The 20,504-nt window shown below is 41.7% G+C and overlaps 1 protein-coding gene across 2 annotated transcripts; it reads right to left on the bottom strand.

The window, feature by feature from the left end:
• Positions 1 to 140: 140 nt before the first annotated feature.
• Positions 141 to 18,878, bottom strand: LOC117468084 (myotubularin-related protein 9). 2 transcript variants are annotated; one of them, XM_034112051.2, is made up of 11 exons: positions 18,497 to 18,878; positions 15,820 to 15,876; positions 14,752 to 14,872; positions 14,431 to 14,556; positions 4,212 to 4,385; positions 3,916 to 4,133; positions 3,208 to 3,369; positions 2,424 to 2,565; positions 1,115 to 1,335; positions 873 to 1,024; positions 141 to 267 (listed from the first exon to the last, which is right to left on the bottom strand). In XM_034112051.2, the coding sequence occupies exons 1-11, from the start codon at positions 18,679 to 18,681 to the stop codon at positions 149 to 151; spliced, it is 1,677 nt and encodes a 558-aa protein (XP_033967942.1). In that variant the 5' UTR covers positions 18,682 to 18,878; the 3' UTR covers positions 141 to 148. The 2 variants fall into 2 exon arrangements, with proteins under 2 accessions (XP_033967942.1, XP_033967943.1); XM_034112052.2 differs by lacking the exon at positions 15,820 to 15,876 and having other exon boundaries at positions 18,497 to 18,877.
• Between the last annotated feature and the right edge of the window lie 1,626 nt (positions 18,879 to 20,504).

The raw sequence follows: 20,504 nt of genomic DNA, 5'->3' as shown, positions 1-20,504 counted from the left end.
AAACATACACGTAACATTTTCTTATACATTTTTTATGAAAACAATTATAATACTGGACATTTTAACATGGTAAGTTGTCAAAAATAACAAGTCGAAAGGCATTGCACATTGGTAACATGTTCTACATGTTCTGAACATCTTCACTTCTTCATGTGCTGGCAGGACAACTGCTGAGAGCCAGCTTCCCCCACTCAATGACCATGTTCCTGATTTCCTCCTGAGCCTCTTCTAAGTGATGAGTCTGTGGGGTCCACCTCAGAAAAAAGCCTTAGGAAAAGACATAGACATAGCGTTGATAAAATCCTAGAGTTGAAAAGTAGCAAAGTTGTAGGGTTACGACTCTAAATTATAAAAGCACTAGGGGATATCATATTGAATGAGTATCGCTGCTGAAACAAACCACAGGTAAAACAATTAAGATAATGTTTGAATTATTTTAGGAACGGACATTATTCCGCAGTTTAATTGGTGGATGAAAATTCAATTCATTCTGCGAAATACATTTATTGGCCTGCATTTCTATAATGCAAAGCTCTATTACTTTACTGTAATCGACTTAAAGAGAGCAGCCTCTACAGAAACAGTATTGTTTGGTGGCGGCATGCACTTGGCAATACAACATTTTAGAAAAAAATTGAAATACATTTAAAAAGTCAGAACTGTTCTTTGTTTTTGTTGTGTTAGCAATAGTGACGTCACTTAATTGTGGTTAGATCAGAGCTATGGAATATTAAATCATGCATCTTTACTCACTACAGATGATCCTTTCATACCCAACATTTGCATTATGAGGTTATGAACGTGTTCTTAAAATACCTCTTATAGCTATCGGCTTTAAAATGTAACCATCCCTGGAATACACCAAGGCTCACCTCTCCAAAGCTGCAGGGACTGAGGGTGGACTGAGGGCCAGATTGCCAGCTCGTTGTGCTCATACAGCGGGTTAGAGTAGCAGTCTCTCTCCCTGGGCCTCAGCAGAGCCTGGAACAAACAGTGAGTGTTCTCCTTCACTCCCAGAGTACACCTGAGAGGGAAGAGCACATTTCAATGGATGTAAATGAAAGTAAAAAAGTTGTATGCTTCCATCAATTCCCTAATCCCCTGTTGCACTGACCTCTCCTGCTGGTTGTTACCCAGGAAGGTGCCGTAGTTCGATGCGTAGGCCTCGGTGGCCAGCCGGAGGAGCAGCGCCTCAGAGAAGCCCAGCGCCAGGGGGAACTGCCGCCACAGCTGCCACACGCAGTCCAGCAGCAGCAGGAACACCGGGGACTCCTGCTGCAAGCGGGCGTGGGAGTGGGCCGAGTGGGCACAACGCTGCTGGAATGGGTGACCTGCCTTCAGAGAAGAACAGCAATATCCATATTCATACATATAGTACAGTATAGACATAGAGTGGTGAAAGTGAATAGGGTAAAAACATTAACTTATAGATATCAGCATTAAACCAGTTCATAACTTAAGTTAGTCAGTTTTGTACTTCACATTTTAAATGTAACAAATTATGCATTATCTTCTTTTCTATGTGCTAATTTGTAACATGTCTGGACCACAAATCTGCATATTGGATAAAGCCAGGTTAATTATTCTGGTATCACTCAATCTATTGTGGTCAGGTTTATAGGAATAAAATGTAAAATTAGGCTATGCACGATAAATCAACAAAGCCCTCCGTGGAAAGCTTCACAATATAGATGGCAATTAAACTGGGAAGTGTGTTGTATGTACATGCTACTAAAGTGGAGATTTCTGAGTATGTGAAATATATTTTGGAATGGTAATTAAATGGGGTAAATAAATATGTTAACTAATTGAAATAAAAAAAACAAGTTTAAATATGCAAATTAGTCATTATCTAAAGCTAACTCTCTGTTAGTCTTGGACAAATCTAGAGACACACTGTGAAGGCTTACAACCACTGTTTAGTTTAACAGTAGTTAAGTATGATGTTGAAACATTCCGAAAAAATGGTTTCCCTTAAATGTTGATAAATGTTTGACTGGAGGTGGAATTGTTAGAGAAAAGTCACCACGGTCAAAAGGTGAAGAGAAGCAAGTTTTGTTTCTGCCAACAGAAGCACACTAAATGTGATTTTTCTGTTTTGTTAAGTCATTTCCTGTTAAGGGTAGAATGTGGAGCAATTTCCTTTTTAACAAGAGACTTGGTCATAACCACATGTAAGATTGTGAACAGCTCTGCAGACAAACTACAAACCAAAATCCAATATACTCTTATTTTGGGTGTGACAAGAAAATCTATTTCAGACTCAAAAACTCCAACGGTACAAAAACTATTGAAAATACTAACTTATTTAATATGAAGTGCGCCTGTTCTGTTGATACTATTTCCATATGCCTTTGTTTTGTTTTGTTTTGCTTATGAGAATCAGTGTTTTCCAAGTATTTTCCTCAAACACACACTCTCACCTGTACCCACTCCCTCTCCAGCAGAGTCAGGAAGCCCTCCAGTGTGCGGCAGCTCGGGTCCATGATGAGCTGAGCCAGAGTGCTGATGAGCAAAGTGGAGTCTGTCCCCTCAGAGCCGTGCACCAGAACTGAATGACCGTCCCTGGACAAAACCAATCCACAAACAGTCATTTACCTCTACATAGGATATAAGTGAGTAGAAGAAAAAACACACATACATGCATTTATTTATTAGCAGTTACAGTAACCCCCGTATGATGAGGATTATTATTATTATAATGTCCTAAAGGTGTCTTTGTTGTCGCTTGCATTATTTGTTATCATTCTTACATGCACGTGCAGCCTTTGCCTGTGTTATTTGACCGTCTTTTAGTATCATATTAAAGGGGTCGAAGCAGCAAAGCATTGCAGCATTCCACCCACTACTCAGGTACATAATCAACCTAATCGACCTCAAGGTGGTGCTGTAACAATCAAGTGTTTGCCATTATCTCAAAAAGGGCTTGGATTAGAGTCAGATTGCTTCATCATTTAATGTCTTAATTCATCTGCATTTCTACACCAATCTGAATTTAAAATGACACATTTTTTTACTTTTCTCTATCTTCTGAAAATCCCATCTTCTGCAACCCGTCAGAAACTAATTGTCCCAAAACGGATTTGGCTGATCTAGGGTTATCAAAGAGATTTGATCTGACTGTCCCTATAAACACTAATATGATTTAAGACAAGGGAACACCTTCTGTATTCATACTACAGACATACTCCCGGGTGTAGTTCTTACCTCTCCACACACTCCGCCAGCAGGCCAGCTGTTGACAGAGCAGTTTGGACGTGAGACAGCCACTTTGAATTTTCAAGCTTACTGAGCCAACGGTCCATATTATTGGACTCGTCTCTGCAGGCCTCCACCAGTTTAATCAGACTCTCCTGCAGCACTTTACCCCTGCATATGAAGACAACGAGGTGAAGGAGGTACGTTTGTAGGGACATATAAGTGTATATATGTTATATAGAGTTATTGCAGTGGGCAGTAATGTTTTCCTCTACCGGTCCACTGTCACAAGGACCAATACAGGAAAACATTCCTGCCCACTGCAATAACTCTATATAACAAATCACCTCTGGCTGGCAGAGAACTCTCTGCTCCATAGCTTCTCTTGGACAACTAGACTTAAAATCACACTGTACATCTTACATTTATATTCTAATATTTAATATTCTATTCCTCACATACTTATGTATATATAATATCCTGCTTTATATTTTTGTTACTGTACATTTGTAATTCAACATGTATATTTTCTACTTTTTTGTAATGCTATTTTATTTCTATTGAGATGTTTACATTTTGGAATGTTTATTACTAGTCTTTACATTTGTATTGTACAATGCCATGTCTTTGTATGCTGCTGCAACGCAAACATTTCACAAATTGGATCAATAAAGTACTTCTTATCTCATCTTAAAAAACCAATTCACACTCACACACCTCTCCATCTGTCTCTGCAGTCTCTTCCAGCTGCTATAACACGATTTGGACTCCAATCCTCCACCTGTCATCCGGGCCTGCAACGCCTGCTGGCTGGAGCGTGTGTCGATAATGTAACCTTTATCTGAGCCGTCAATCACAGCCTGGAGGAGCTGCTCATCTTCCCTGCAGCGCTTCCTATTGGCTCCCGTCAGAGGCTGACTGCTTCGCATGATTACCTAAAAGGTTGGATAACGTTTTTTTTGTTTCATATATAAATTGTATACTAGCAGTGGAAACACGTGAAAGCCCCTCACCATGCCGTTCTTCTTGTGGTAGTAGCAGAGCACAGGGAAGCGTCCTCCCTGTCTGAATTTGGCCACGTTCTCCAGCATGTCATCGTCTGTGCTCTTGGGGACGATAACAGCTTGAGGGTAAGAGGGACACACTGAGAAGTCTCTGTTCACGGTGCTCAGTCTCCACCGATCATGCTGCAAACAGAGGAGAGAGAAACTGTATTTGAACTTTATTACACGTAACATGCACATCTGTAACAGCTTTTATGTAAAAGGTTATGAGTGTTATAGGAAACTGCTCTAACATGAGCGGGTTCCGCGTTGTCTGCATAAAGCACTTGCTCACTACTGGATTGTTCAGTCTTAAAAGTCTAGAAAGCAAATACACTTTGTGTGTCACTTGATCTTCATTTGTCCATTCATGAAAATCTAGAAGAGGCCAAGACTAACATCAAAACTAAATGTTTTACCGAAATTGAGAAGCACGGGAAGAACAACAACACTTGGTATAACTCTACAATCAAAATAAACTTAGCATAAACACTGGAAACTACGTAAAACAGCAAGCCAGGCTCTTTCAAAAAGGGAAAATCTGCCTGCCAGCTAAAGAAAGTGACAACTAAAGGTAATGTGACGTTGCATTTGTTTATCCTTTTCAAAACTCTACAAAGTGTTGCTCCAGGCCAACACACTCTCACTCCATAATCGTCCAGGAGCGACGTTTGGTGTGCAGTTGTGACGCTCCTAGGCTCCTTCAGCTTCATAAAGGGACGCAAATAGCTTTCAACTAATTGCAATGTATTCCCATCTGCGTCGGGATTTGACGCTCATAGAAGCACGGCATTCGTTTGTGTCGGCTGCCCTTAAAGGCAATGTGAGCGTCCATTCTCATTGGATAACGGAGAATTGTACACCCGGAAGTATATTCTCCTTACTGTCGATTGATTTTACATTTTTGCACTACTCATCGACTAAAAAACACCAGATTATCCTTGTTAATTACACAACATTGATTGGTTTAAATTGTGTGCAATGCTTTTGTATTTTTCCCCTTCGATTCGGAGAAACAAATATTTTTTCTGAGTAAAGGATGGCAGAAGACACTACACTACCCAGAATCCCCAGCTATCGTTTAGGACTACACCATGTGCTCTGTTTGACAAACCCCGTGATTAGTTCTCAAGCTCTGTGATTGGTTGACCTCCAACTGCATTCAATATGAAAAAAAACGTTTAGTAAAAGGGTCATTCCAGAATTGAAGGACAATTTAGACACCAACATTTTTGAAAAATGAACCTTTTATTTTATAATTTTTTTTATGTATTTAGGAAAAACAGATAATAAACCATCAAAAAAAGTGATTTGCCCAGCTAGGCATCACATGTATATTTTCCAATGAAGAATTACCCCTGTTACTCTAATTATAGTAACAGGGTTGAAAGTAACAGGGTTGAAAATCAATGCTAATTTGAGTTTAACCTCAGGAATGATTGCTAGATGTAGCATGTAATGCTACTTTCAAGGCAAGGACAAACTTGGATATTTAATGCAAGAAAGATAACTTTGAAATTAATATTCTTTATTCTGATAATATGAGTAACAGGGTTGAGTGGGTCAGAGTGCCACACTCTTTTAAGACTGAAAAGATTGTAAAAATATGAAAAATAAAAGAGAGGACTTAGTTTTGGTCTACCCATGGCACTAGCACATGGCTTGCTGATGTCACTTTCACTGTGTTATCTGACTTACAGTTTTTTCACTTCCTGTGCCAATCTTAAAAGGTTTGGGTAACAGGGTTGAACGCATGTTGAGGGACACACCTTCTGTGCAAAATTATTGTTACCTAAAATATGTTTATGATTTAACACATTTATTTGACCATTACAAGAGACATATATCAATAGAATAATACTAGAAAAAGTAAATAGAATCCCTATTTTAAATGTTATATTTGACATGCAAGTTGGTCACCAAGAAGCGGGGACAAGAGAAAAATGCCATTTTAGGAGATGTTCGAGAGCTATTTGATCATTTAAATAATATTTTGAAACCACTTTTTCTACAACTTTATATACATTTTGTCTCAAGACAAGTATGTTTAACACAACAAGTGCATGTTTTAGCATTTTGGGCATGGATTATTAGATTTTTTATATGGGGGACATGAAATGTCCTCCAATTCTGGAATGACCCAAAAAGATAAAATCATACTTTATTCAGCAGTGCTTGCTTTACTCTTTGAAAGTCATCACATGAATGCATTGTAATAAATGGTTCGGCTGCATTAAATATATTACACATCTGTCGTAGTTCTTTATTTTTATTTATCTACAGAGATCGGGCTCAGAATAGACCGGAAACTATTCTTTTAACGTTCAGTTTGAATTTCACAATAAAGTTAGTAGTAATATTTTGTTTTGATATTATTGTTTTTTATTAACTACTAGACCGCTGGGTCATGTTAAGACCATCTTTTCTGTGTTGCTGTGGGTTTTTTCCATCGCTTTTGTGTTACAAATATCAAAACAATAACTAAATATATCCGTCGTAAACTAAACCAGAAACAGCAGTATATTTTATTTTGTTAACACTGTAAACTTGACAGCTTTTTAACCCAAACCACCTACTGGTTAAAGCACGTTATTACACGTTTAGAGTAATGCAATGCAGGTAGATTGTGTTGCTTTTTATTGACTGTTTAAAGTGCCTTTTTCTTAATGTCTTTTATTATTATTAACTACTTGTTGCTAGGGACGCTGCTATCGATATTATTTCTGTTATGTTGTGTAACTGTTTAATGGTGTTCTATTTCGTATATGGCTTCGCCCTCTAAGGCTATCGCTATTGGGTTATCCCTCTGCGCCCCCGTGCAGCACTGAAAACTTGTAGTCCACGCCCACCCGCTAGGTGGGCCCCACCCTCGGGCCTCCTTCCGGTATAAGTAGGAAGGGGGCCCGGCAATCTGCTCCCTCTTTTCTTCAGCAAACCAGCACAGTTACTGAAGCACAGCAATTGAGAATCATCATGACAACTGTGTCCGTGATTGTCCCTCATGTGGCTCTGGGTTCATAATGAGTTATGACCAGCAGAGATAAAAGCAGTATGCGAATCCTGCCTGGGGTCAAAGTACGCGTACGCGGCTCTAAACCAGCAGGTAGCATGCACACACTGCGCTCGTCTCCCCTCGGGCGACAGGAAGCGGAGAGCGGACGCTCTTGCTACTGTGGCCGAGGAGGGCGATTGGCCCGTCCATGCTTACGAGCCCACGGACGGGGCCTCGTGTCCCTGGGGCCGAGTGCCGGGCAGGAGTCCGAAGAAAAGCAACTCCTGCCCCGCCTCCCTCCACGGTTCACCTTCGGTTCTCCCCTCCCTCCTCTCCCCCGGACGGGGGAGACAGAGTCGTAGCAGGGTGCCAGCTTGGCGGCCGAACATGCTTTCCCCCTCTCCGTCACCACAGCGCGGCGGCGAATAACATCGTGCGGCTCTCCAACTCGGTGGGTAGAGCGGTCCACCACCAAGGCAGAGGAAATCAGCAAGGCGGCCAGCACGGCACTGTGCGTGTCCGTCGCTGTCTCCCAGGCGAGGATTTCCGCGTGGGTGACACAGATCCAGCGCCACCTCAGGCTGAAGTAGGCGTCTGTTACGGAGACGGCCAGAAAATTGCTACTGGACGGTCCAATCAGCCCGGACGGGCTGCTCGGACCCCAGTTCCACGCCATGGTGGAGTCCATGAAGACGGCCGCGGAACAGGCGGACGACATTCGCCAGCATGTACAGCTGGCTCCAGCATCAACGCCCGCAGCAGCCGCGGCGTCAGCGCCCTTTGGCGGCTGCAGGGGCTCCGTCCCACGTCTCCGCTCCCCCACCACCCCAGAGACAGGGTCTCCCGGCGGCGAGTCAAAGGGGAGGGAGGCTCCCCCGCTCCTGGTCTGCTCCGCGAGAGCCTCCGAGGACGCAGAGCCGGTAATTAAGCCGGCTGCCACTAATCTGTTGATTAAGTAGACGGCAGGGCTCCCTGCAGAGGCTTAATAACCTGCAGAGCTCGCGGCATTCCTCTGTCCGAGATACGCCTCCTACACACGGTCATAATAACCCATGAGCGCCGTTTTAACGCCTCATGTGGACAACACTGCGCACACCTCCACTCATCCCCTGAGCGTGTACACGCCTCATGATGACAGCCGGAGTGAAACGCAGCGTGTGGAGGCTTCCTCACAGCCCTTTCACGGCTGCCACTAATCTGTTGATTAAGTAGACAGCAGGGCTCGCTGCAGAAGCCTGCCGGTTTTAACTTCGGTTAATAACCTGCAGAGCTTGCGGCATTCCTCTGTCCGAGATACGCCTCCTACACACGGTCATAATAAACCCATGAGCACCCTTATAACGCCTCGTGTGGACAGCATACACACACCTCTCATCCTCTGGGCGTGTACGCGCCTCATGATGAGAGACGGAGTGAAATGCAGCGTGTGGAAACTCCCTCGCAGCCCTTTTGCCTAAAAGTAAGTAAGTAAGTAAGTAAAACTTTATTTATATAGCACCCTTCTCAACACGGATGTACAAAGTGCTTTACAGTACAGTACACAGGACACAATTCACAGTACAACTATAAAATGTAGAATAAAAGGCATAAAACGGCAGCAGGTAATACATAGGATAAAACATACGACAAAACACCAATAATAAAAAAAGAAAAAAAGAAGATAGCCACTAACTCACCTCCTCCGACGACCCAAAGGCCTGTCGGAAGAGGTGGGTCTTTAACCGCCCCTTAAAAATCTCTATTGAGGCCGAGGTTTTTATTATTTGGGGGAGTTTGTTCCAAAGCCTTGGGGCCACCGCCTCAAAGGCACGGTCACCCTTAGTCTTTAGCCTGGTTCGGGGCACCCTTAGGAGGCCTTGCTCAGAGGACCTCAGGGCCCGGGTTGTGATGTGCGGGTGGATAAGGTCATTGATGTAGGCTGGGGCTTGGCCATGGACAGCTCTATATGTGAAGGCCAGTACTTTGAATTGGGTTCTGAGATGGACAGGGAGCCAGTGCAGGGCAGAAAGGATCGGAGTGATGTGGCATGTTTTTTTGGACCGAGTCAGTAATCTGGCTGCAGCGTTTTGGACCTGTTGTAACCGGTGTATTGATGTTTTGTTGAGGCAGGAGAACAGAGCATTACAGTAATCAAGCCGGGATGAAATAAAGGCATGGATAGCCATCTCCATTTCTGCGTTGGATAGAACCCCCCTGAGCTTGGCAATGTTCCTGAGATGGAAAAAACAGGTACGGGTCAGAAGTGTTATGTGTTTGTCTAGTAGCATTGACTAAAAGTGCAGCCTACCTCAATCGCCAGGGAGGAGTACAATCTGCGCAGCTTCTGAACGCAGCCAGGCGGCTGCTGTTCTGGGCGCGCACACACGTTGCTCTCCATCAGAGAAATGTATATTCCCGGCGAATTTAACCGAGGGGCTCGCAGAACACAGCAGCCGTTGTATGCGAGGAGTATTGAGACTCAGACCTGTGTCACGCACACTGGCGCCTCAGTGGGATTTGGCTTGGGTGTTACGCGCACTATAGCAAAGCCCCATTTGAACCTGATCAGGTTCCCCTTAAACTGTGTTCAGCCAAAGTAGTACTACTTTTGGCTCTATCAGAGAAAAGGGTGAGTGATTTGTCTGCTCTCTCTGTGGCTCCGTCAGCTCTCCGGATCCAAGGAGATGGCAGTTCAGCTGTTTTACGCAATAACCCGGCTTCATGCCTAAGGTCATCACAACTCTTTCAGGTCAAGAGTGATCACCCTGGCTGGCTTATTCCCCCCTCCTCACAGGTCGGAGGAAGAAGCCACGTCTCATCTCCTCTGTCCTGTGCTCGCGCTGTCTTGCTCTCAGCGCCTGGGGTGGAACCCCCGGAGAACATTAATGCGCACTCCACCAGAGGAATTACTCCTCCACGGCTTTGCATGGAGGAATGTCAGTGGAAGATATTTGCACTGCTGCATCTTGGTCTTCCCCCTGTTCATATATTAATTTTTATTTATCCTCTCTGACACACCCTGTACTGGGTGTCCTGTCGGAGTGAGTGACGTCAGGGAACCAGCTGTGCGCCTCTCTCCTGCATCTCGGCACGCGGAGATCGGCCCGTTTTCCCTCTTATAGGAGGGATGTTCCTTTTTCCTCTGACACACTTTGTACGGAGTGTCTGGTCAGAGTGAGTGACGTCAGGGATCCAGCTGGGCGCTCTCCTACTTGTCTGACACACAGAGAGCTGCTGCTCCCCCTCTATGATCGCTGGGCAAGGTGGGACCTTCGTCTTTCTCACAGCGGCCGGTATGTATTGTTCCCAGCCTTCACCCCGTCGGGAAGATAGGCATGTTTTGCTATGTTCCAGGGACGGTGATGTGCCATTACGCATGGCACAACAGGCAGGGGAGTGTTATTGAGCAGGTGTGTCTGTGCTTCCAGTGCCGGGCGGACCCAGTGGGGCGCAGACTACATCATGCTTCGCCCTTAACCCAATAGCGATAGCCTTAGAGGGCGAAGCCATATACGAAATAGAACTGGGGTTACCTACTGTAACCCAGCTTCTATGAGTAAATGGCACAGCCCTCTAAGCACTGGGCCCCACTGGCTCTACGAATAGCTGAAGAAAAGTTATATTGTATGGGAGCAGATTGCCGGCCCCCCTTCCTACTTATACCGGAAGGAGGCCCGAGGGTGGGGCCCACCTAGCGGGTGGGCGTGGACTACAAGTTTTCAGTGCTGCGCGGGAGCGCAGAGGAATAACCCAATAGCGATAGCCTTAGAGGGCTGTGCCATTTACTCATAGAAGCTGGGTTACAGTAGGTAACCTCTGTTATCTTTGCTACCCCCTTCCCCGTCAATGTAGTGTTGGTCCACAACGCAAACTTATTCGTTTAACAAAATCCGCATCTAGATTTGTGGCATAGATAGCCTACGTTAGTTTCCCCTGTGCAATTCTCCATTTACTCAACAATAACACATAATTATCCTTGTGTTTATTTATTTGTTTGATTAATAAACACAAGTTGGAGTCCGTCAGGACCGAGGGTCGGAGCAGCTCATTTGCTTTAGAGAATTTTACACCCGGAAGTAAGTATTCTCTCCGCTTCGCTTGACAAACCCCGTGATAGTCCTCAAGCTCTGTGATTGGAGAGTGTGCTCCGAGGGTTACGCCGAGCGTCGAAAAGCACTTGAAATGGGATGGAACCACGGCAGACTGTCCAAAACTGGATTTGAACGGGTCCACCGCATCCCCCCCTCCCCCACCCCGTCCCCAGAACTACACATGCTGGCGTTTCGCAACATGTTCTCTATCTATGGCACGTCTCTACTGGGAGTTGTAGTTTTAAAAGACGTTTACATTTCCCATAATAAGAAGTTGCCAGTATTAAACTGTGTACATCCCTGGAGGTTTAAAACATATAATTAATAAATGGGTGAAAATTGCTAGTGCCCATAATGGGCAGCATTAATATATACCCACACGACAGCTAAGGTCAGAAGAGCTTCATTTAACAGCTGGTCTTATGTTTGTGACCCCTCCTGTTGTTAATTGATAAGCCTGAAACATGCACTTGTCAAGGTTCAGAGGCACATTTTGCAAATATGGCAGTAGCCATCGATCAGCTTAAGATAAGATATACTTTATTGATCTCAAGTTGGAACATTTGCGTTACATCAGTATGTGTAACAGTTGTAAATATGCAGTGGTGTTTATTTGTAAATCATTTAGTATAATCACACAAATTCTGTGTTTTATATTTAACAATTCTGTGTTCTTTATTTATTGATTGTTCAATACCTGACAAGGCCGGAGATTAAATATCTACATACATCTTATAAGAGTATAATACATATGTATAATATCAGTTAAAATAAGTGCTTCAACATAGTTAACATTGCTGGAGGTATGCACACATATTGATAGATGTCTTGTAATGCACTATTGAGGAACCTGCGACCCAAGTTTTTCATTCAATGCATAACTACACCGTTTGTGAATATGATATGTCAATAAACCTTAGAAAATCTTGAAAGGGATGTGCAAAATAGTCATTATATACAGACTTTAATTAACTATTAGTAGAGAATAACAAGTAATGAATATACTTTATAGGGATCCTATTAATATCTAATAATAAAAATAATGAAATTCAATAACATGCTTTAACCACTAGGTGTCCCTTTATATCAGCTGTGCACCTTTATGGTGTAAATACAGCCTATCTACCAATTGGATCAAATATAAAAGTCAGCCGAATTATTGTTGATACTGCAAGGAGACGTATTGTGTGAAAATAAATGTAAGATGTTGTTTAACTGCTGATATATTTATGATCCACGTCACATGTTCAGTGTTGGCGGCAGTTCCTAATGTTTTTCTAGAAGTCTTCTCATCAGGGCTCTATAAATAGAGAACTACGGCAGATATGTAATATTTAATGCAGCCGAACCGTGTATTACAATGCCGTTATGTGATGACTTTCAAAGAGAAAAGCAAGCACACTCGGAATAAAGTATTATTTTTTTTTTTAAATGTTTTCGGTCTGTTTCCGGTATTTGTTAATGACGATGTGCTGTGAGATGTGAGACAGGAATTGCACAGGGGGAAATAGGATTTTGTTAAGCTAATACGTTTGCGCTGTGGACCAACACTATACATTGACGGGGAAGGGGGTAGCAATAAAGATAACACCATTAAACAGTTACACAACATAACAGAAATAATATCGATAGCAGCGTCCCTAGCAACCACCTTGGTAACAATGAAAACGTTCTATGGGCGCAATTTCCTGAAGTAATCTTCGTAATAACTAGCAAACTAAAGATCATGTACATCCACTGCACACATAATCTGAAATAACAACTCATATGTCTCGCATCAAATGACATCAAAACGCATTTTAATGGCCAAACTAACTTTAAAATAGATATTTTCCACCGAGAATAAAACGAAGTTCGGCCATGTTTTTTTTTTCTCCAACGAGAAATTTGAAGATCACGTGACATAGATGCCAGCCATTGGAATGAATGGTGAAAAAAAACGGGGTTTGCCAAACAGAGCACATGGTGTAGTTCTAAACGATAGCTGGGGATTCTGCCATCCTTTACTCCGAAAAAATATTTGTTTCTCCGAATCGAAGGGGAAAAATACAAAAGCATTGCACACAATTTAAACCAATCAATGTTGTGTAATTAACAAGAATAATCTGGTGTTTTTTAGTTGATGAGTAGTGCAGATATCACTGTAAAATCAATCGACAGTAAGGGGAATACTTACTTCCGGGTGTACAATTCTGCCGTGCTTCCATGAGCCAAATCCCGCCGCAGATGGGAATACATTGCAATCAGTTGAAAGCTATTTGCGTCCCTTTATGAAGCTGAAGGAGCCTAGGAGCGTCACAACTGCACGCCACGGACACTGACCAAACGTCGCTCCTGAACGATTATGGAGTGAGAGTGTGTTGTCCAGGCCTACAGCTAGCTTGTCACTTTTCATAAAACAGAAATGTTTGTAACACTTTGCTTTTTGTTCTGATCAAAATTGTTTTTAATTAAATATATTTAAATATAATATAATATCATTCAAATATAAAGTGTAAAGGAACTTTTAAGTGGATGCTAGGCAGATTTTCTTTAGTTGTTGGACAGATTTAAGCTAGTTGTTTCGCCCTGTTTCGAGTCTTTATGCTAAGCTAAGCTTACCGTCTTCTGGTCGCACCTTTATATTTAACATATATATATATATATATATTTATATTACATTAGAGTGGTAGAAATGTTCTTATTTTACTCTCGGCAAGAAAGTGATAAGCGTAAAATTCGCAAAATGTTGAACTATTGTTTTCAATTACTTAAACAAATATTTTATTCCCCATATATGGGCAGGAATCTGCTGAGCAGTTGGGTGTAACCATGCAAGTTCCAACCAGAAACACAGTTACCAGGCTAGCCTGATAAAAACTTAAGATATCCTGCATATTTTGGGAACATTGTGCCAGTAAAACAAACGCAACAATGCTGTCCTGAGGGTCCAACCCTCACCATGGCAACATGATATTTCCAGAGGAAGACGTCCGTCTATTGAATCACACATTTAAGCTGTGATCAGCATATTCTAAAGTTGAGGGTAAACAAATGAAAGCTAAGCATCGGGGATATCCTGAATGCAGATTCCCTGGAATTATCCTGTCATGTGGATGTTGGATCACTGTTGGGATGAGGTGCTTACAAGTTCTTTCATTTGACTGTAGTGCCTTTCAAGGGACGAGAGACCCCACTGGTCCCACAGGCTGGCATTAGAGGGTCTGTAAAAGAAAGGATACAACTCCGACATCAAATCCAGACAGGACAGGGTCTGGAAAACGTGACAAAGGGTTGTTGTTGTTAAGAAGGGTGTTATCAGATGTAAAGCACAGATGAGGGCTACACCGGAAATAGTGAGTAACGCTGTATTCAAAGCAAGGATGTAAGATCCTATCATAAACAGAAATGACTGATTTCCTAATTTATGTTTCGGGGCTTAGTATGATTATAAGACTATTTCTTATACCTCAATAGAGCGTGCGATGTTGAGACACTCCTCCATGCCCGGGATGTCAAGCTGGAGCACGCGAAGGTCTTTACACTTGATGGTAATCGTTCCTGAAGATCCAGATAACCTAGACACACCGCTAACCAGATAACACACACACCGCTATGATTATTTGCAACAAAAACAAATAAAAAAATTCCCCTGTGTGTCAACTCCCACTAAACACCACATGTTTTGACTGCACCAGACTTGCAGCAAGAAAAGAAAGGTGAACCATGTCAGTATATAAAGTGTTTATGGCCAATAAGTGAGCAACCCCTTCTCACCAAAATATATTGTGTGTGTGTGTGTGTGTGTGTGTGTGTGTGTGTGTGTGTGTGTGTGTGTGTGTGTGTGTGTGTGTGTGTGTGTGTGTGTGTGTGTGTGTGTGTGTGTGTGTGTGTGTGTGTGTGTGTGTGTGTGTGTGTGTGTGTGTGTGTGTGTGTGTGTGTGTGTGTGTGTGTGGACTAGCATTACTATACTTGTGGGGACCTAAATCTGTTTACATAGTCACGTGTGGGGACTCGCCTCCCTTATGGGGACAAATTGGAGGTCCCCATGAGGGGAATCATTAATTTTAGGGTGAAGACTTGGTTAGGTTTAGGATTAGGGTTAGGGTAAGGCATGGCATGTAAATTAGGTTAGGCATGTGTTGGTTATTGCTAAGGTTAGGATAAGTCTCTAGGAAATGCATGTAAGTCAATGTAATGTCCCCTGAAGTGATGTATACATGACATGGCATGTGTGTGTGTGTGTGTGTGTGTGTGTGTGTGTGTGTGTGTGTGTGTGTGTGTGTGTGTGTGTGGTGTGTGTGTGTGTGTGTGTGTGTGTGTGTGTGTGTGTGTGTGTGTGTGTGTGTGTGTGTGTGTGTGTGTGTGTGTGTGTGTGTGTGTGTGTGTGTGTGTGTGTGTGTGTGTGTGTGTGTGTGTGTGTGTGTGGAAGGCGATAAGAAAATAGAGTTGCTGTAATGCTGTTAGCAAATTTCCTCTTTGAGCACTGTGGGCAAATAAGAGCGGCAGACACATGGAAACACACATTATGTCCAACCTTTGACTGAGACCTGCGTTAGAGAAGAGGCCGGAGCAGGTCAAAAGGTTTTCCACACTGGTTAAAAAAGATTTGAAGAATTAGACATTAATTAAACATTCTCGGAAAGGTTATGATTAGTTTAGTTGGTTAGTGTTGATTAGAGTATATTCTTGAACAAGTTATTGCTAGAATGATCCATACAACCTTAAAATCCATCTTTTGATTTCCTTAAGTTTGTACCTGATCATAGGGCTGCTCAATTAATCGTATTTTAATCGCAATTACGATTTTGGCTTGCAACAATTATGAAAATAACATAATGGAAATAAAACGATTTTTAAAAAAATAAAATAATACATTTTTTATTTTATTGGTTTTTCAGTTGAATTTGTCACGATTATTTTGTTATGTCACGTTTTTAGTTTTGTATGTCCTAGGTTTGGGTTTATTTTGCTGTTCGGTTCTCCCTGTCTCCCTTGTGTATTGTCTGGTCCCTCTCTCTGTATTTTCCCCTGTCGTTAGTTTCCCTGGTGTGTCTAATTGTCTGATTGTGTTCACCTGTTGTCCTTGTGTTTCTCCTCCCCTGCCCGGCTGTTTCTAGTCTTGTGATTACCCCTCCCTGTATTTAGGCTGCAGTCGAATAGTCCAAAGATCAGCTCCTAAATTCTAACCCTATCGTCTATTCCTTGACCTCTGACTGAAACGTCACGGGGTTAAGGGATAGTGGACAGGAGAATTCAAAAGGACTTAGGAGAAGAGACTGCGGTACTTTAGAGAATCCGAATGCACTTTCACTATCCGACGTGTTTATGATGCGCCAGCGGACGTCATGAATGTGCGTCTGCTGCTGTGGGGAAACTATGGGGGGAAACCACAGTTTTCTATACAGCGGACTACAACATGGATGTTTAATAAGAACGAGGGACTACTGTGAACTCATCTAGAGACTCTGCACCGTGCTCTGATGCTGTTGCTTTGCTTTATGAACGTGGACAACAGAGAAACATATTCTTCATGACCAAAGTTGGAATTGAAATAAAAAAGGAAAGTGAAACTTCTGCTCGTCACCCTCTCCCTCCGGTCCACATTAATACCAATGATCCCAATACGTATGATTGTATGAACTAAAGATCTTAAATCAATACAGATGTATTTATTATAAACGTTAGTCCTTAACATCTATCACGGTGTATATCACCATTCAAACATCTTTTAAAAGTTGAACAAATCCCACACAGCTCAGTAAAGACTGTGAAATGTTGACTTTATTTGATCATTTCAGTAAAAACTAACGTTCATATTTCTCTTTTTGATTATAATACTGATGAACGTTCAAAACAAAGCACTTTGGCAACTTACCACCTACGTTTTAAAATGCTTAATAAGCACCGTAACTTTCATGATATCATTTCTCGGTCATAATCGGTTGTTTCCGTGAACGGCCGACTGTTGAGTGACGGCAAATTCTGCGGCTGCAAGGCATTGTGGGGCAGCATTTCCGCTTCTCCTGTCGGATAGGGAGGTCCAGTGGTTCCTAAGCTAAAGGAGGCTATAAAGGAAGCTTGAAACCTCCTTTCCTATCATTCTCATCATTCTAGAGAATTCGAACGGCACTTATCATGGCTGCCACTGAGGGACTTCCGGGTCATTTCACTCCTTTAGGAAGGTTCCTAAACTAAATGGACTATTCGACTTCAGCCTTAGTCTCTTCCTGTGTTCAGTGTTGGTTCGTCTTTTGTTTGTGACTGAGTTCACCGGTGAGTGTTCTGTGTTGTCCTAGTATTTTTTCGTTATCCTTGAAATAAAGGCATTTTCAGCGTTATCTGCATTTGGGTCCTGCTTGCTTCACCCAGTGTAACAGAATTATATTTAAAGTTAATGGCAATCAAATGTTAAAAACATACTGTTCAAAAATTTTTTTTTCAATAAATGGATGTTTTCAAAGTAAATGGATAATCGTTTTTAATAATCGTGATATAAATTATTGACCCAAATAATCGAGATTATGATTTTTGCGATAATCGAGCAACCTGATCATTAGGCAATGAAATGGAGACTGATTTTGTGGACTGATTAGTTCAAACCCATGTAAATGTTATATTATATAACTTAAGCATGCTAGCAGCACTATAGCATGATAGTTACATGATTTACAATACGAAAAAGTACATCAGCTGTGAGCTATAGAAACAATGTTTAATGATTATTAACCTATACTGTACGTGCTCCTTTCTCTACCTTGAACTTACAAATTCACTTATGTCAGTTATTTTTAATAATGCTGTCAATGCTGTCAATTCTGAAACAGAGAATCGAACCATATAGAACAGTGGTTGATCTCAGTGTCTCCAAATGATTGCCAATGGAGCAGTTTTACATTGTAAACTTAATGACAGCACATTTAGACTGGTTTCTAAATGTGACAAATGGAAGTTTCAACCCTCTAGTTTTTTTATGTGGAAATTGTTCATTTTCTTAAATCATAGTAATAACTCGTATGAATTCTGTAAATGGGCGTATTCCCCTTTAAGTGCTGTAATTGGTATTTTCAAGCACATCTAGCCTATTAGCCTACATCGTTAAGGCTGTTAATTAAAATCTGTTGTTTTTGGCACTTTTGGAAAACAAATGGAAGCAATTATATACTACTTTAATAATTCCATGCTGCTATGCTCAACATAACATGCCCCCTCACCTCTTCTCAATAGCATCGATGTTCCGGAGCAGCAGCAGAACCTGCCGGCAGCTCCCCTCCTCCCTGTCCGAAAACAGCAGGTGGTGGCCAGTGATGCACAGGGTGCCTCTGCCTGGTGGATGGAGCGGCTGCCGGAGCACAACATCCTCCACATTGGCGGTCTTGATGTATTCAGAAAACTCCATCACAATGCAAACTTCTCCGCTGCTGCTGAACTTCTGAATGCACAAGTAAATCACTTCCTCGCCTCACTGTGAGAAAATGAAAGCTCCCTCCTCTCTGCACTCAGGGGGCTGGATAACACAGCAGTTGCTTTCTGTTTGTTCGACGATAAGGGGCCTATTAATAGACGGGGGGGTTTCTGAACATAGCCAGGCCTTAATGTTGCTACACCTATTCGTACACAGGTGGCTGCTGAGCACGAGGCCACAGAAGACGGAAGTGCACGTTTCCTGAGAAACAGCAGCACGAAGATGTGACTGTAGGATGTGAAAGCTCTGCACAGTGAAAGAGAGAGACATCGTAATAAAGGCCACGCATTATACATTGCTCCATTGACATCAGGACAGCAGAAAGCCTGCACATCTTCCGGCGCAGACTGAAAACTCATCTCTTTCGACTCCACCTCGAGCGATAGAATTACTGACAAAGAACTGCTAACGGAGCACTTATATACTAATAAAGGACTGGCGTATCTATAGCCAGTTGAGTAGCGCTTGAAATGCTTGGCTCTATGAAACCTGATGTACTTATATGATTCTGTTTTCTTCAAGGTTGTGTCTTCCCGGTCGAATGTACTTATTGTAAGTCGCTTTGGATAAAAGCGTCAGCTAAATGCAATGTAATGTAATGTAATGTAATACACAGTATTACAATGTGCTGATTTTGACTTTACTTCAAACGGTTTTTTTGTAATCCTTTTATAGAAACGTCTAACTTATGTTTATACAAATATTTGTTTAAAAATGTTTTCAGAATATATATTTTTTTATTGTATTCATCTTAAATTGAGCATTTAACACAACGCCCAATTTCACGCGTGAAAAATAAGATATACTGATTCAGATATGCATGATATGTCACACATGGCCAGTAGGTGGCAGCACACTCATACTCAGAAAGTTGTTATAGCAGTTAAAGCTTACATCACAACAGGGTGAAGAAGGGTTTCAGTTTGTATTTAGCTTGATTTTTTTATATCACAAAAAAAACACTTATATATCCAAGTATTATTAATTTCCGTATCATTTATATTCATTTGTTATTTTACTTAATTTATCTTACTTGCTATTCTATTAGGAATTGGTACATACAGTAACTTATAATGCACTTTATTTCTATTCTGTTTGTATGTTGCTGTAATTTTAAGCAATTGATCTCTGGCTCGAGGAAGTACAGCATCTTAAGTATTAAAAGTAGAGAGCTCATATGCAGAATGTCCCACTTGGAAGGTATTAAACATATTGGCTGTTTTAGTAGCCTATGTGAGTGGAGCTACATTAAACTCATTTGCACTCTTTTGGTAGTTTTTTTCTCATCATATCATCATAAAATACCAGAGCACCTAGATTGATGTAGAAAAAACCCTAATATTTAATATATCTAAGCACATTATTTCCCTTTGAAATGCAGCAACACATGTGGTGAATGTTACAAAGTACATTTATATACAAAACAGGCCTGTACAATACAAGACGTTTAAATATGTAGTTGTCTGTGAAGCATGGTGCAGGACACACATATAAACAAGTCAATAACAGAGATGTGATATTAAAATAGGATGACGTAGCTTTGCATCCATCAGCTTAAACATTAAATATTAATAATAAAATAGTATGCAGAATATAGGGTAAACGATCTACTGATCTAGATCTACTAATATGACTGCATTATACAGGCCATCTTTAACTTTATTTTCAGAACAGTGTGCTGATTCTGTATTTCTATTTTGTTTGTTGAGTGTATGTCTTTAACTTGTATTGAAGTACACTTTATTGTTGCTGTGTTA

The sequence above is a fragment of the Pseudochaenichthys georgianus genome, chromosome 22 (assembly GCF_902827115.2).
Source record: "Pseudochaenichthys georgianus chromosome 22, fPseGeo1.2, whole genome shotgun sequence".
Taxonomy (NCBI): Eukaryota; Metazoa; Chordata; class Actinopteri; order Perciformes; family Channichthyidae; genus Pseudochaenichthys; species Pseudochaenichthys georgianus.
This window is presented reverse-complemented; position numbering and strand designations above follow the sequence as displayed.

Excerpts from the sequence above, each read along its gene's own strand:
- LOC117468084 (XM_034112051.2), bottom strand. The coding sequence starts at position 18,681 with ATGGAGTTTTCTGAATACATCAAGACCGCCAATGTGGAGGATGTTGTG. Across the intron at positions 3,370-3,915 it reads CTGCAGAGACAGATGGAGAG|GGGTAAAGTGCTGCAGGAGA; the intron begins GTGTGTGAGTGT and ends CTTCATATGCAG. Across the intron at positions 1,025-1,114 it reads GGTAACAACCAGCAGGAGAG|GTGTACTCTGGGAGTGAAGG; the intron begins GTCAGTGCAACA and ends CTTCCCTCTCAG.